The sequence below is a fragment of the Athene noctua genome, chromosome 6, assembly GCF_965140245.1.
Source record: "Athene noctua chromosome 6, bAthNoc1.hap1.1, whole genome shotgun sequence".
In the NCBI taxonomy this organism is placed as follows: domain Eukaryota; kingdom Metazoa; phylum Chordata; class Aves; order Strigiformes; family Strigidae; genus Athene; species Athene noctua.
Genome location: NC_134042.1, coordinates 24,837,199 through 24,848,221, shown reverse-complemented (window position 1 = coordinate 24,848,221; position 11,023 = coordinate 24,837,199). Strand labels below are relative to the sequence as shown.

The 11,023-nt window shown below is 51.8% G+C and overlaps 1 protein-coding gene across 1 annotated transcript; it reads left to right on the top strand.

The window, feature by feature from the left end:
* Positions 1-1,369: 1,369 nt before the first annotated feature.
* Positions 1,370-5,145, top strand: NFKBIA (NFKB inhibitor alpha). Its single transcript, XM_074909882.1, has 6 exons — positions 1,370-1,719; positions 2,130-2,238; positions 2,741-2,951; positions 3,429-3,517; positions 3,635-3,895; positions 4,395-5,145. The coding sequence occupies exons 1-6, from the start codon at positions 1,496-1,498 to the stop codon at positions 4,440-4,442; spliced, it is 942 nt and encodes a 313-aa protein (XP_074765983.1). The 5' UTR covers positions 1,370-1,495; the 3' UTR covers positions 4,443-5,145.
* The last annotated feature ends 5,878 nt before the right edge of the window (positions 5,146-11,023 follow it).

Sequence of the window (11,023 nt, the reverse complement as noted above, 5' to 3'; positions counted from 1 at the left end):
TTCTTGTTCAAAGGGATGTCATCCCATGGGAAAACAACAAAAGGAAAAATGCACAGACACTGTTACTCAGCAAGGCCAGCAATAGTTGCAAGAGCAGAAAAATTCTTCGTGGGAATCCCCCAGATCTGAGAAGTAGAAACAAAAATTCACCAGGGAAAAATTCAGTGCTGTCAGCCCCGCAGACCATGCCTTTTATCCATGTGGGAGCCTGCATTTATCCAGTTCTCATTACCCGTTGATTGCATGACAGCAGTAAAAAGGAGCAGAGAAAAATAATTAGGAATGGCCAGAGAAAGTAAGAATAATGGGAGAAGATGTAATTTCTTCTTTAAAAGGTTTGTTTCATTACAGATATGTAACTTTTGAAAGAGGCCTGTTTAGTCCTGGACCAGAACTGGATGTACAGGAGTGGTGCAGGATTCTCCTGTTCATTTCTGATCCTGCTGCACTGAAACAGAGTGAAAACTTGCACAGCAGAGATGTGAAATCCTCTAAACGCCAAGGTAGCACCTGCACACTTGCGGGTACCGGGACACTGTAACACCAGTCATGTGCACAACTACCTGAATCTCTCCAGAAAGCGATACCCCTCCCTGCCAAGCAACAGCAGGGCAGACATCCCGTTGCCACCTCAGCATCACTCTGGGTGATGTTTGGTTCCCTGAACTCTTCGTGTGACCTCGCTACCCTAGGCCGGCTACAAAGCCTGGGAGTCCCTCTCACCCGCCCTCAAAGCGGTCCTCACAGGGTCAGGGCTCTGCCGCTCTGCCGCCGAGGGCCGTGGAGAGCTGTCGTGCCACGCTGCACCCCGCGGGTGATTGCGTGTGATCACCACCGCTTCGTACACCTCCAGGCTGGCCTTCGGGCCCAGACCTCCCACAGCGCCTCCTACCAAACAGCGAGCTGGGGGGGATGGGTCGGGGGGTGCCACTAAGACCAGCAGCGCCCTTTAGGTGCGGGTGGCCCCCACCACACAAGGGGAGCCCAGCACAAAGAGCCCCGGGGTGTGCAAGGGGACCCCGCAGCCTGCAAGGGCACCCCCGGAGCTGTGCGCACACCCGCTGCCCCGTCGGGGAAGGGGCACCGGGAGCCCCACGACCGTACAGAGCGGGGAAAGCCCCCCGGGAAAGCCAGCGAGGGGCAGCCGCCTGGGGCGCACCAGGGAAGTACCGACGGGGACGCCGGGCGGGCGAGTACTTCCCCCCCATCAAGGTGGAAAAACGCCAAGTCCCCTCCCGGGCCGGCCCCTTCCCTCTTCCCACCCCCCGGAGGGGCGGTGGAGGGGAGGGAAGGGGCCGGCCCGAGCCGAGCCGATCCGCCCTCCCTGCCAGCGCCGCCGGCGCCGAGCAGGACCAGACCCGTCGGTCGGGCTTTGAGTGGCTGGAAATTCCCGTCCTCGGCGGCTCCTCCCCCGCAGAAATCCCCTCGCCGGGGTGTATATGCGAAGCGCCGCCGCCGCCGCCGCTCACTCGCAGCGAGCCGGAGCTCCGCCGCCATGATCAGCGCCCGCCGCCCCGTCGAGCCGCCGGTAATGGAGGGCTACGAGCACCCGAAGAAAGAGCGTCAAGGCGGGTTCCCGCTCGACGATCGCCACGACAGCGGCCTGGACTCCATGAAGGAGGAGGAGTACCGGCAGCTGGTGAAGGAGCTGGAGGACATACGCCTGCAGCCCCGCGAACCGCCCGCCTGGGCGCAGCAGCTGACGGAGGACGGGGACACGTAAGTGGGGGTCGAAAAAGGGGGTGTTGGGGGGGAGGACGGGACGGACAGACGGACGGTGGGGCCACGGCGCGGTGAGGACGGGACAAGGATGTGCTGCCGGCGGGGAGGCGCCGGGCTGGGCCGCGCCGCGGCGGGGAGGGCGGGCGGGCGGGAAGCGGGGGGGAGGACGGAAAGTCCCTGGAGGGGCGCCAGGGAGAGGCGGCTCCGCGGCCGGCGGAAAGCCCCGGCCGCCGAAAGCCCCGGCTTGCGACACCGCCCGTGACCCTGCCCCGAGCCCGCCTGGCCCCGCTGCCCCGCGGGGGTCGGGGGTGGGGTGGCTGACGTGGGATTTGGGGTTTTAACGCGGGTCGGTTAAAAGATTTATTTTTCTTGTCTCTTTACGTAATTATTTATTCGTTTTCCTGCAGTTTTCTCCACTTGGCGATTATTCACGAGGAAAAATCCCTGAGCCTGGAGGTGATCCGGCAGGCGGCCGGGGACCGGGCTTTCCTGAACTTCCAGAACAACCTCAGCCAGGTACTTCCACCTCTACAGCCCCCAGTCCGGATCAGCCTTCCCCACCCCCACAAAAGCCCGCTGGGGAATTCCTCCCCCAAAAAGTCCTTTTTCAATCTTTTTTTTTTTTTTTTTTAATTGATGGAATTAACTAAATCAAAGCCTACATTCAGGAAAGTCCCCAGCTGGCTCCAGCCGGTGTTAGTACGCTTCCTCTCCCTGGAGAGTGGCATTTAATGCCTGCATTTTTCAAATATGATGCAATGGGTTGCATCCCTCTTTATTGGGATGTTAATGACACCCTTCATATGGATCGGCTGTTTGGTATCCAGAGAGCCCTAAGTTCATCACTTCCAGATGAAAGGGCAACTATACAACATGTTGGGATGCATAAAGAACTGAGTTAATGGGGTGTGTTTTTAAGGGGGGTCACAAATCACTGAGCAGTCAAGGGGTCTGTCCAGATGTTGCTGCCAAGTTTGCAGTGTAGCTTACAGGCCTGTGTTTTCTCTTTTGCCTGCAGACTCCTCTTCACTTGGCAGCGATCACTGATCAGCCCGAAATTGCTGAGCATCTTCTGAAGGCTGGATGTGACCTGGAAATCAGAGACTTCCGAGGAAACACCCCCCTGCACATTGCCTGCCATCAGGGCTCGCTCAGGACCGTGAGTGTCCTCACGCAGTACTGCCAGCCACACCACCTCCTCGCTGTCCTGCAGGCCACCAACTACAATGGTACGGGCACGCTGCTGTACACCGATGTCTGTGTGTTGTACAGAGAGTAGAGTTGATGTTCTGTAGAGCTCAGAGATCTCTGGAGAGGTGGAGGAGCATTATACCCATTTGAGAGCTGAGCCCAAAGCACACAGCAGTGTCTGACTTCTTTAAAATGTCACTGGCTTGTAGGCCTCCTCACTGTTGGTTATTGGCGCTTGTGGCTTTGAATTTTGCATTTTTAGTGAGTAATTTTGGAGTGCTCCTTTCTTTTTGCTATGATAAGTTGCACTGGAATAAGCCTCCAAGAAATCTTTCCAAAATCCAACCCTGTTACTTGTATTTACTGGAAGCTGGAAAGCTCTTCTGGAAAACACTCTTTTGCCATGGATGAATTGCAAACTTAGATATCATCCTGTCCTATCATCTTGACTTTAACTGAATGATAGGGCATTAGGTTAGACTTACTCAAATTTTCCCTTCATTTGTGTTTTGCAGGACATACATGTCTCCATTTGGCATCTATTCAAGGATACCTGGCTATTGTTGAATACTTGCTGTCCTTGGGAGCAGATGTCAATGCTCAGGTATGTAGTGTATACCATGAATATAACTGATCAGGGCTGTGTAGTCATAAGAATCAACAGGTCTGGCACCAGCTCTGGCTCTCCGAACATGCCAAACATTGTATTACTTTCACACAGGAGCCGTGCAACGGCAGAACGGCACTACATTTGGCTGTCGACCTGCAGAATTCAGACCTGGTGTCGCTTCTGGTGAAACATGGAGCGGACGTGAACAAAGTGACCTACCAGGGCTATTCCCCCTATCAGCTCACGTGGGGAAGAGACAACTCCAGCATACAGGAACAGCTGAAGCAGCTGACCACAGCCAACCTGCAGATGTTGCCAGAAAGTGAGGACGAGGAGAGCAGTGAATCGGAGGCTGAATTCACAGAGGATGAAGTAAGTAGCTATTTGCACCTTTTCAGGAGAAGGGGGAAGTTCTGCCCTTAGTAGTTGTTTTTTTTTTTTGTTGGTGCTGCTCTGATGACGCACTCCAGTGACCTCTTACTATATAACAGACAGGTATAAATAGCCCATAAAGAAAGGTTATGCAATCAACCATCAGCAAGATGGCAGTTGGGGCAAGCATATGTATGGAATAAGAATAAAACATAAGAAATAACATGAGGTAACAGAGGTTAACTTGATGCAACATGGTTGTTCCTGACAGATACAGAACCTCGTGAGATAAACCTGAAGTTAATGGGTGGTTTTCTCCTCCCCAGCATTTGTTTTTGTAACATTCTCAGTGCTTTTAAATGGCAAACGTAACCATTTTAGTGGAGAAATTTTATACGCTACCAAAGTCAGGGCATGCAGAATTTGGCAGTTATCCCAGAGTGGATATGATACTCTCAGAAAGAGTTTTGCATTAAGAGCCTTTTGTTTTTTCTTGCAGCTTATGTATGATGACTGCCTTATTGGAGGACGACAGCTGGCATTTTAAAGCAGAGCTTTCTGAGAAAAGTGACTGTGTACATATGTATAAAAAAAGGACTGGCTTTCTTTTTCTTCATTTAAAAAGAAAGTCGCAATTTGGAGGGGAAAAAACCAGGAGGGAAATACTACACTGCCCACCAAGGAGCATGTAATTGTAACAGGACGGTTCCAAGTTCTGGCCTGTTTAAATGCAGGAGAGGGATGTGTAACATCAGTAGAGATCTGTGATCGTGCACATTATCTGATAAAGAGCCGCATAGCCACTCTTCTCAACTCTACAGCGGTAACAGACTGCACATCCAACCTGCTGGTTACAGAGAGCTATCCTGTGGCATTAAGTACCACGAGGAACACGTGTCCTTCCGTGGCAAGCCAGGCTCATATCAACACCCCATCTTCTCGGAGACTGTGTGTTAATTTGTGTTGTGCTGGTGGTGTTCCCTGGCCTTGCTGACCAACCTCAGCTGCTCTCAGTGGGGCATCCTGGGCGAAGGAGTCAAACCAAGGGACTGGTGACCTCCTGGCTGCCAGGAGGAAGTAGCAATAATATTGACTGTGGGCATTGGAAACAGTGTGTTTCACACCGTGTGTGTCATAATTGCTACTTTTTAGCAATTGTATATTGTGTAAATACTGTACATTTTTTTTTGTTTATAATTATTTTGGTACATGTGAGATATGTATTTATTAAAAAAAGTCAGATTACTGTACCTGGTCTGTGAAATGGTTCATTGCCCACCTTGTCATCTGTCCACCTGGTTTGCTTTTTAAGAAACATTTAACACCTAGTAGACCAATAGGGTCACAGGCTCAGGGGTTTTAGGTGGTTTACCTCAGCAGCAGTAGGACATATAAGCAGTTTACAGCTCTCAGACCTTCTGCTGCAGCTAATTTTGGAAGCAGATGTAGGTGTAATTTCCTGCACCCGTTGTGGCAGGCAGGCCAGGGGGGCTGGGATTCCCCCTCTGTCACCCAAGCATCAGGCTGCCCCGCTGCCAGAGAGGGGGTTTTGAGACCGTCTGGCAGCACCCACCCATCCGCCCTCATGGCACCTTTTGTTCCAGCTCTGATACCCGGCAGCTCTTGCCGGGACTTGCCAGGGGAGGCTGGAGGTTTGCAGAGCGGCCCCACGCCTGCTCACCCTCTCATTTATCACTCAGCCCAGATCCGGTTTGAACTTGGACACCTTCGGATTTTCCAAAGGGGATTTCCGCAGGAAGAAGGAGCACATGCCCAGGAACACAGGCCGCTGCCACCCCTGAAATTCAGGCGTGAGGCCTCCCCTGCTTCCCTCTGCAGGAGCTACAGCTCTCCTTGTCTAATTCACAGTGGTGGAGGATGTGGCTTTAACATGTTTCAGTTACTCCTGTGTTTCTTTCCAGCATTCAGGCAGAATCACTTTGCTCACATTCTCACCTGCACCTGATTATCTGTTGGCAGTGTGTCGCAGTGCAGGATTAATTTTAGCCCATTGTGTGACCACATAAAGGATGGGTTGCGTGAAGGGTGACCATGTCCTGTTCCAGCTGTGCCATAACCCCCTGGATGGGGACGGAGTGCAGCAGAGCTGCTGACGCAGGACCAAGCTCTGCCAAGAGTGTTGGCCAGGGGACTTCTGTGGTGCTGGCGCCCGGCCTGGCCCAGGCCACCGGAGAAGGCCATGGTTCCAGACTGCACAGGGACACCCATTCCCTTTTCATCCCTGCTCTTCCCCAGGGGTTCCTGATACATGACCCGCTCTAAGGAGGGCTCTCTGCTATGAGGAAGAGCACCACAGCTGGCTGGGTGCTTTCTAATTTGCATGGGAGCTAAAGGCCATTGTGGAAAGGTTTATTATAAAATTGTCATCCTGAGTCATTTTTATTTCCCTTCCACTCTCATTGCATGAGCATAGCTCAGGTGTATGCACTGAAACTTCCTTCTGGCCGAGAGGGCCGTGCCTGCATTGCAAACCTGCAAAGTTTCCCAAGTATGGGGCTGGGTGAGAATCTGCCAAACCCTTCTTCTTCTTGGGGACTCACCCTGCACTCTTGAACAACTGCTAAATCTGAGCTGGGGATGGGGACTGGGGGGGGGGGTTATCCACCTGCTTTACATGCGTTTTGCCAGCAAAGAATTCCAAGTGACTTTCAGCCTTTCTTGACTAAACATGATGTTGCCACGGCTGAAAATAGAAAAGGCAATGTTCCTCTCATTAGCTACACTCAGGTTCCTCCTTGAAAAATAGGAGCTGGAAATGCTGTCAAGGCCCTGCAGAGTCATTCACCAGCTATAGATATCAGTATTCTGGAAGTGCTCAGGTAGCCGGCTGGACCTGGTATGCAAATATTTAAATAGATACCATCTGAATGCAAATACTTTTTATTCGAAGGCCAGAGGGAGGGAGGAAAGTGCAGTTATCAGTAATACCAGATTGGTCAAGTAGTTTCAGAGGCAGTGGTACATTGTCTGCTGCCCATTGCAACAGTCAAACAGTAGCTTAGGAAGGTGCTGCTATAATCTTGCAAGAATTCTATAATGACTTAATAAATTAAGCAAATGCTTTACTGTACAAGGAAGTTTTGCAGCTAAACAAATCATTGCCCCGGTACCGCAGGCTGGTTATGCTACTGTTTGCCTCTGCCAGTCATGTGAAAGTAACCAAGTATTGTATGCAGAGGAACCACTGGTAAAGCAAGTAGGATGGAGATTAATGTGAGAATATGTGTTTGTTAGCAAAATAGGTTGGGGCATGTTGTGTATTTGTGCATTGCTAACGTGGGGTTCTTCAGTGCAGAGCTTTGCCTGTTCACTTGATAAGATAACGAGATTGTCCACAGTAGATCACCCCCTGCACCCCAGTTTCAAACCCGTGCCCTTAACTGCTGCACGTCCAACCCGTCTCTGGCTTCTCCACGCCTATGCCTTTAGAAAGATCTTCTGAGAGTGGTTTTAGTGATAACCTGCCTTCATGCTACCTTCCTGGCACTCTGGCAGATATGTTACATGCTTCCTTTTGTAGGACTTGGAGCAAGAACTCCCTACGCAACTGTTTTGCCAGCATCACTTTTCCCTTATTCAGTCACCACGGTTGCTATTAGCAGAGCACGCTAGCTTGCTGTTGCTTGTCCTCCTGCCAGTGCTTCCCTGTGTTGGCCCAGGGTTCAAAATTCTCTCCCAGCACCTTCGCCACCTGCCCTGGCTGGCTCAGCAAGCTTCAAGGGCAGCCATGCTGCTGCAGATCAAGGTCCTGTGAAGTTCAGTTTCAGTTTCCTGACTGTGACCCTCTCTCTCTCCATTAGCCTTCTTCCTCTCCTCAGCTCCTGCCATGTCTCTGTCCCCTGCTCTTACTGCCCTCGGCACCCATATCCACCTCTGCCTGCTGTTTTCACCCTTCCAGGGGGAGCACCTTTCTGCAGGTTTTTCCTCTCCCTTCTCCTGCAACACCAGCTCACCATGAACTTAATCATCCACCACGTCATTGCACAGCATGAGGCTGCATTTTTGTTTCCAGCCGTTCCCTGCTGCCCATTCTTGTAAATCTCTTTGATAATCCTGCAGGGACATTCCCCATACTTCCTTATATTGCACACAAAGAGTTGAACTCCCCATTTCCTTCCACACCCTCCTCTTCCTCCTCACACTCCAGCTCCCTGAAGGTCCCCCTTGCCCCACCCACAACCCAGGGGCCACCTTCAGTCCCTGCTCTCCTGCCTTTCAGCTCACTCAGCATCAGCCCTGGACTTTGCAAGAACATTATGATGATGACAGATAAAATGCAGGCTGCCAGGGCGGCAATGGCGCAGAACGGACCCCAGGGCCTGATTTTCATCCAGTAAATTCGGAACCCTTCTCTTCCATTCACTGCAGCTTTGGGAAGTGTCAAAAGCAAGGGCTAAAGGCAACCCTGCACCTAGGGACATGCACGGAGAGGCTGCACCCTCCCACTGGCTCCAGTGCCAGTCTGACCTTTACAGTTGTGAGCAAAAACCTTTCATCACGCTCTGCTGCTCTCAGGTGATGGTGCAGCATGTTCCTCTCACGCAGCTTGGGCTGTGTAGGCTGTTTGATGCATAGGTGTGGGTGTCTCAGCTCCCTCAGCAGGGAGAGGTGACATGGGCAGCCCCAGGAGCTGCCTGCCCATCTGCCTGCTGATGGGCTTGGACATCATGAGGGGCCACAGTCCTAACTTGGAGGCCTTAACTCTTGATGTCCTCATCATTCTTCTGTCTTTTAATGTTACAAAGGGGCTCCCTATTGACTACTTAGCATTTTAAACAACAAGGAGGACTATAGGGCCACACAGGGCCAACAGTGTTCACCAAGCATGTACCCTACATCCAGCTTGTGGACACATCTAACCTGCCTGCTCCAGCAGGACTTGATGCACCAGAAGGCAGTGAGGCCACCAAGTCCCTTAATCTATCCCCAAAAGTGGCAGCCCCAATGCTGCTGTCTTTGCTACACAGCTTCAGATTTGTATGAGCAAGATGGTTGAGTGAGGAAAGGAAAAGATGGAACCAGCAACAAAACCTGAGGAAAAGACACCATGGAGAAGGACAAGTATAGTTTGGACCTATTTTAATGGAAAATCTTCAGTGGTGGTGGACACTGGGCCAGGGAGGGGCCCAGCACGGATAATTTTTCTGCAGAAACTGAGATGTGGAAATAATTAAGCATCTGGTTGTTCCTAAAAGAAAGAACTGCTGAAAGAATTGCAGAATGGAGTGCAGGGATGGCAGGGACAAAAGCCCTGGACGAAAGCCCACCCTCACTTCAGGGGGGTGGAGAATGGGATTTTCCAACATTGCCATGCTTTCAGCAGCAGCATTTTGCTGGAGAGCGAGAGATGCACAGGACCCTGGGGGACGAGGGAGCAGGAAAGTCCTGTCCCTTCACACCAGCCAGGACAGCACCAGCAAGTGCATGTCACAGTTTTGGCACCTCTCACCTCCCCATCCATTCAGACAGCTCTCTGAAGTGTTAAAATCAGTGCCAAAAGGCTCCCTTTAACCGCTGACCCATTTATCAGGCCATAATGTTAAGAAACTGAAGTCCAGAGGCCTTGAAACAGAAGCTCCCCCCAGCACCTAGGAGGTTTGACTGCCCTCTCTCTCCTTGCTCCAATGCTCAGATTTTCCCAGGACCACGTCCTTGTCCAGTTTTCCAAACAGGACTTTCCAGTCCCTGTCAGAAGAGAGCTGGGGTTTTCCCCACTCATTCCTTTCTGCAGTTTTACCTCTTTACAGCAGCCATGAGCCGTGGCACCAGGCTCCATTGCCTCTCCAGCAGCAGGGGTACAGCCTCCTGCCTGCCCCCTGCCAGCCCTGGGGGCTTCCTCCTCCAAAGGAACAGGCCTGCACCCCTTAAATTTAAATCCTTTTCTCATTCCCACTTTTAGCTAATTCAGATTCATTTTCCTGCACATCTTTCAAGGGAAACTCTTCATCCCTCCATCTGAAAGAAAAAATGAGCAAATGTGTGCAAAGTCCTGCAAAAGAGCCCTAAAATGCAAATATTTTTAACACACTTGCACTCCATGAAGGGCACACAGCTGCAATTACAGTGCAACATTTAACTCAGTTAATTATTACCCCTGGATTTCAGTAGCTCGGAGGAGGGAGTTTCCCAAGGCTCTGCAGAAGATCTCTGTGAGTGCTGCTGCTCCGCTTCAGCAACTCTCCTTGTTTGTGCTGGGGAGTGCCCAGGCACTGAGCGAGACGCAGCCCCCGTGGAGGAGCACTGCCCGGTGGTAAAGGAGAGCCCATGGTGTTCACTCGTGCAGTGTGGAAGGTCGCACATGGTGTTTTCCTGCTCTGCCTGGGAAAAGGACATGCCATGTCGCACTCAAAGCTCTGTGTGCGTGCTGAGCTGAGAAGGACTGAGAGTCAGTAAGGATGGCTGCCTGGCCTGTGCAGCACGCAAAACGAAACCACCCTCTTTTGTTTTTGTCTAATAGGATGGGTTTCCATTCTGGCATGCATCAAGGCTGATGCTTCTAGTTTTCATCTAAAAGACTTCTGGCAGCAGCTTCTCTGAGACATTTTGTCCCAGCAAATAACAAGCTGCATTGAGGCTCCTTATCCTGGGCTGTGCAGAGGGTGGCTTGGGGAAAACCCTCTGGAGGAGGGGGATTCACACCACCCACTCACCCCTGAGCACACCTGACCTCCACCTCCTCTCAAACAGCCTATGAAATTTCCTGAGATGTCCTAAAACATCCAACATCGTCTGTCCGTCCATCTGCCCCAGACCTCTCCATGATCCCATCCTTGCAACCCCGACCCCTGGCAGCAGCCAGCCGAAACGCATGGTGCCGAGATGCTGGACTACCCCATGGAGCGAGGGAAAGCTCGCAAACTGCCATGTCTCCTGCCTTGACAATCACTGTCACAGGGCAGAGCTCAAACCTGTGGAAACTGAAATAATTAGGCAGCAGTGTGGGAGGCTGGCAGGCTTTGCCTGCGGTCAGCCGGGTTTAAACAGGCAATCAAACAGCACGAAGGCATGTTCAGCAACTGTGAAATGGCAAGAAGGCAGAGGGGAAAATGGCAGCAGTGCCACTGGGGTGCAAAAGCTAGGTGAGACACCACTGGCAGCAGACATGGG

Bases quoted from the DNA above. Each gene is read 5' to 3' on its own strand.
- NFKBIA (XM_074909882.1), top strand. From the start codon at position 1,496: ATGATCAGCGCCCGCCGCCCCGTCGAGCCGCCGGTAATGGAGGGCTAC. The intron at 2,239-2,740 runs GTACTTCCACCT...TTTTGCCTGCAG, and splicing joins TCCAGAACAACCTCAGCCAG to ACTCCTCTTCACTTGGCAGC. The intron at 2,952-3,428 runs GTACGGGCACGC...TGTGTTTTGCAG, and splicing joins GCAGGCCACCAACTACAATG to GACATACATGTCTCCATTTG.